The sequence below is a fragment of the Oncorhynchus kisutch genome, linkage group LG7 (genome assembly GCF_002021735.2).
Source record: "Oncorhynchus kisutch isolate 150728-3 linkage group LG7, Okis_V2, whole genome shotgun sequence".
Classification (NCBI taxonomy): Eukaryota; Metazoa; Chordata; class Actinopteri; order Salmoniformes; family Salmonidae; genus Oncorhynchus; species Oncorhynchus kisutch.
This window is the reverse complement of record NC_034180.2, coordinates 18579487-18585028: the sequence shown is the minus strand read 5'-3', so window position 1 is coordinate 18585028 and position 5542 is coordinate 18579487. Positions and strand designations below refer to the sequence as shown.

The 5542-nt window shown below is 40.1% G+C and overlaps 1 protein-coding gene across 1 annotated transcript; it reads left to right on the top strand.

Moving 5' to 3' along the window:
• The first annotated feature begins 299 nt into the window (after positions 1–299).
• nkx2.9 (NK2 transcription factor related, locus 9 (Drosophila)) lies at positions 300–2994 on the top strand. The gene is made up of 2 exons (XM_020487077.2): positions 300–1568; positions 1913–2994. Exons 1-2 carry the CDS (start codon positions 1418–1420, stop codon positions 2467–2469), a joined length of 708 nt encoding a protein of 235 aa, XP_020342666.1. The 5' UTR covers positions 300–1417; the 3' UTR covers positions 2470–2994.
• Positions 2995–5542: the final 2548 nt, after the last annotated feature.

Sequence of the window (5542 nt, the reverse complement as noted above, 5' to 3'; positions counted from 1 at the left end):
ATTCTTTCCCCGCCCACAACATTTTCCCACAACGCACCATCATTTACTGTATATTGCAGTAAAAAGTGTCAGCGTATTTTAATCAACCAATCAAATGTATTTATTAAGCCCTTTTTTCATCAGCAGATGTCACAATGTGCTATACGGAAACCCAGCCTAAATCCGCAAACAGCAAGGAATGCAGATGTAGAAGCACGGTGGCTCAGAAAAACTCCCTAGAATGGTGTGAACCTAGGAAGAAACCTAGAGAGGAACCAGGCTCTGAGGGGTGGCCGGTCCTCTCTCTTCTGGCTGTGCTGGGTGGAGATTATAAGAGAACATGGCCATTAAGGTCAGATTGTTCTTTAAGATGTTAAAAATACCCCAAATTAATTTATAAATGGCAGTTTTCCGTTACAGTGTCCAAGTAGGGCGTGCCATATGTTTGGAATCAGAAAATAGCTTGATTCACTGTTCCAAGGCACTCATGTGATTCACGTGTCGTCTCTAAAATAATACTAAAATAATAACATATCTGTCTCAATTTAATTCACACTGGATAGCCTCTAAGAATTGACCTGTCTGCCACAAGAGAAATTGCCGTAACACCATTCTTTCTACTCATTAGAAATTGGTCGTTGACTTTTCTCCATTTTGGTTCACATGATCATGGTCATTTTGCAGGAGTGTCACTCTTTGTGAAGCCTATACGGAAGAAAATATACATTTTCTTGGGAAATTAAAATGAGGTTTATATCCTAAATGGAAATGATAAATGATTTTAAAAAATAACCTAATATTCTTTTTTTAAACAAAAATAGGTGTTATTGGTGTGCTATTTTTGTGTGATTTTGATATTGTTATGTACATGCCATACAACATTATTATTCTATGTAATTTCAAAATACCTGCAATGGATAGGGTGCACAGCCCTAAATATATTAGTTAAACCAACTCCGGGGCATCTCACACTAATTGCTCACTTTGTATGCAAATATTGGACATGTTATTTCGGGGGAGGGGGGTTCTGTTGTCACTTGCCACCCAAGACGTGATTCAGCTGCAACAATCACCATTATCTGGTCACCACTTTTCACGATACGGGACGAATCTGTAATGATGACGAGTGTTTCCTTCGGCCATTGTTGAGGCAACGGGGATATTCTTCTGCGGGTTCACACCTACCATCATTGGATAAAGGCACTCGAATCATTCAGGTACTTGGCGTCCTCGAGGAGCATATATAAGCGGCGTGAAGTACTGTTTATACAAACACTGCCTCATGTCCACACACACAGGGTGTTCTAGGTCGTCTCTGACTCTGACAGCGCTCTTCGCCATTCCTTGAGTGGATACATATTTTTACTCCTATATCAACTGTATCCTCTCATTCGGATAGTTATTACGCACAAGGATTCTGTTTTTTTTCCTGGACAGAATGGCTGTTGCTGCAAAGTTCAGTTTTTCCGTGAGGAGCATCCTGGATTTGCCTGAGCATGACGCCAAGACAGCGCAGCCTTCCCCCGGTAACTCCTGCTACAGCTCCCCTTACTCCTCCTGGATGGACAGCGACCGGAGCCCTTGTCTCTGTAAGTCCCCCTGGTTGAAACCTGAGCATAGAAACAGATAGGCCTAACCACTTCAAATCCATTGGCCTAACTGGATTTTATGGGTCCTGCTTAAATTGACACAATTTAATATCATCCACAGCGATTTCCAACATGCATGTTTTACGAGATCCAATAAGGTATCCATCCAATTAACTAAGCATTATGAAATAATTGGATATACATTTTATAGGGAGATGTGTAGCCTAATTCAAATTGGGGGTAAATAAATCTCTGTAGCTATGTATTAATGGTGATTATTGTATCTCGTGAGTTGTTTATATGGTTAATTGATCAGTGTAATAACACAATTTTGAATTCCTCAGCTTCAGATGAGGGTAGCCTGGAGATCTCCCCAAACAAGTCAAACGAGTCTTCTCTGGACTCTGAGGCCGAGAAGAAGAAGAAGCGCCGCGTGCTCTTCTCAAAGGCCCAGACCTTCGAGCTTGAGAGGCGCTTCCGTCAGCAGCGCTATCTGTCAGCACCAGAGCGGGAGCAGCTCGCCCATCTCCTCAGCCTGACGCCGACGCAGATCAAGATCTGGTTCCAGAACCACAGGTACAAAATGAAGAGGTCGCGAGTAGAGGGAGCGCCACAAGACATAAACCAATCGCCAATGTTGCGAAGAGTAGTGGTACCCATCCTAGTTCGGGATGGCAAGCCTTATCAGACCTGTTTCATTAACACGGAGAAAGGAGGCTGTCTTAGAACGACTACATCCCCGGGTACACCCTTCAGTTTGGGATACCAGTCTTTCCAGCTTCCGTCGCCGTTCGGTCTACCTTCCCCATACCAGCATTTTGCCAGCCCGGCAGCATCTAGACACACCTTTGCTTGGAGAGACTTTCTGAACGACTCAGTTCAATTCAGTTATTTTAAGTGACTGAAAACATCAACAAGAGGACATTGTAGAGGAACACTTAAAACCAAATATGTTTTCTGAATTCCCTTATTTTTCGAGGTACTTAAGTGTTAAACTCTCACTAATAATGTTGTATGAGAAGTAGGCTATTTTGCACATATTTTATTTTTGGTATTTTATTAAATGTAGCCTATTGAGTGATATTTTCGAATGATTAAAGTCGTTATTAGTTTGTTGTAGTCTGGTGGTAGGCCTATGGACATTATACTCCTAGATTAAGTTTTGTTTATCCAATTGGATCATTGTTGTGTTTACTTTGCTTAGGCTTATTTGATCAGTAATTTAACATTTCTGTCATTTTTATGAATTTCGAATATACACCAAGATATCTGTCAAAAGTACGAGAGAATTAGGATATAATTGTTTTGGAAATTGTTTTTCACTTTTGTCTGGAAATGTTATAGAACATAATCGTTATATTGATTGGTTGGCCTTAAATGTTTTGTGTTTTTATAGAATTATGAATAAATCTTGTACATGTTTGCACATATTGTCCATTTTTCAGAAGTCCTCGTGCATCTAGGCCTACATGTATTCCAACAAAGCTAGGCTATTGAGTATTGAGGGATACACCATTCTATCCAACAACTTCTGACACTATTTCGGACTATAGCTAAGAGTCTATGACATTGCATCCTACCAGTGCTTGTTATTTCTATTTCTATTAGAGAGAAGAGAAAGGCTTAGCTTAGAGGAACCTATGGAAATAAGAAACGAACAGCAAGAAATGTTAGCTTTTATCATGTAAACAGTTCAGAACCCTAAAGCTGAGCAAACACCATCGCAATCTATAGAGTGGATTTCACTGAGCATAACAAAAACCGGGTAAACATTCGACCATACAGCTCATCTCCCTCTCGTTCAAAAGTGCTCTCTCTTCGTGTGCTTCAAACGTGCAGGCAACGTAAAGCATTCATTTAACCCATACATAATTCTGCAAACTTCTTTGTAAATAATTTTTTACAAACCGTTATTGCAGTTTTATCTGTAATTAACGGGAAAATAATGGACGATGAAACCGAAGTAGTCTTAGTCCTGGGTTGCATAGCGATGGGCCTATTTAAATAAGAAAATAATATTGGCATTAATAGTAATAACTATTTATAGTGTATGCCATTTCAGTGTGTTGCGCTGTCCTTTCATCTTCGGTTATTAGCTTGTAGACAGAAGAATATCATATTTGTATCGTCCCTTTAAATGGTCGATTCATTTGGATTTATGCGGGTTTGATCAACACTTTTATTTCTCTATAAAAATATTATCTTAGGAGGGGAAATGCGTTTACTATTGGACCCGTACACTGAAAAATCACATTTCAATGTTTTATAGTTGATTCTATAATCCATATTGTAAGCTGTCAAAGGTCCCTGCCTCTGTGTGGGGTAAAACACTTCACTTCATTCTCCTTCCTCCCTGTCTTATTCCATTGATGGAAGTGAAATATGTCGTAGGGGCTGACTGGAATAGAAGATGCGTTATTCTGTGGCAACACTGGTTCTTTTTCACGCTTTCACGACCCCTATGATGTTGTTTGCTCGTCCTCCGACCCAGTAGCGCATCGTCCCTGTCACCTGGTCTATTGTCCCCGGGGCTCGGGCCACCTTGTATCACATATGGAGGGGACTGACCGAACCCCTCCGCGCGCAGCATCTCCCCTTAAAACACTCTTTTTGTGTGGTTGTCTCCCTCTGAATGGACCATTGTCTGTCCTCCAAAAGGGACCTAGACAAAATCTTTAGTGTTTCAATTCTCGTGATGTTTAATCAGTGCCTGCTACAAATTTATGAGGTTTAACCTCACAATGGCGTTTTAGAACATGTTGGGTTTTAAGGCTGACAAAGACTGGCTTTTAGGATGAGGTTGCCATTGGTTTTTAGAGTTAGGTAGACCGACCTCTCTGAATAGGATGCTTGGTTCGATATTCTCCATGCATCCTTCCTTGTCTTCTTCCCCTCTTGACTAGACTTTCATTTTCTGAATGCAAGTTAGTTCCAAATATAAGAACATTGACATTGGCAACTAAATGTAGCAATCGTGATATGTAACCTAACCCTTGAGTTTCTACTTTTAATCGGGGGGTTATTTCATACATCAGGAAAGCATTGAACGTTCGTTTGAAATGATAGGACCCCATAATTGAATTGTTGGCAGAATTTCCTGATTCGTTCAATGTTACAAAAATGCATTTTTCGATCATCAGGGTTTTTCGACAATTTCAAATGTTTTCTATAAACGTTTTTCAGAATGGGTAACAAACACTTCAAGGTTTTCTTGGTTCATATTTAAACTAGACTGTTGTAATGTTTATCTATGGAGAAACAAATCTGCAACCTTGGGAGCAAAGTATTATAAGCCTAAGTATCTGCCCGTTTGCTGCACACCAGCACCGACGCTTCTTATTCTGCAGATTCTCGGTTTTATTTGGGAACTCCAGTGTTTTTCATCAGATAGTGATGTAACACTGGCGGGCAACTCTCGCCCACAGAGACAATCAGAGGAAAACGTCATGCCCGCTAAAGTGGTAGGAAGGTAAATGCAGCTAACCGAGGTCTTGATGACGGGTTTTGTGTTTCGGGCGTTTTGGTGCTGATGTAAAATATACCCTCCTTGTCTTCAAGTTCACCGCTGTTTAAAAACTATATAATTAGAAGAAGACATGAATCGATGTGCCTTGCTCTCCTGTTGCGTTGCAAATAAAAGCACATCAGTATAAATGTTGTTAGATAAAAAATATCTATATTTTAAATCTGTTGCTAGCATGGCTCCAATGGCTCTTCTCGTTTTTAGTTATTGATCTTTAGGAATTGTCTACTGCCAGTTATCATGGTGCCAATGTACGAACCTTAACAATGTCGTCAAATTCATCTGAAAATGTAAGATCTTTCGCTATAAGGAGTTAAAGTAAACAGGTCACTCGGGTGGAAGGTGTGGGGTCCGTTGGGTTTAATTTGGGCTTTATTTTCCAATTAATTTCTGTTTTTTGTTCTTCTAGCAATGGTGAAACCTATTAGCATACCATTTATTGTTGCTTGGT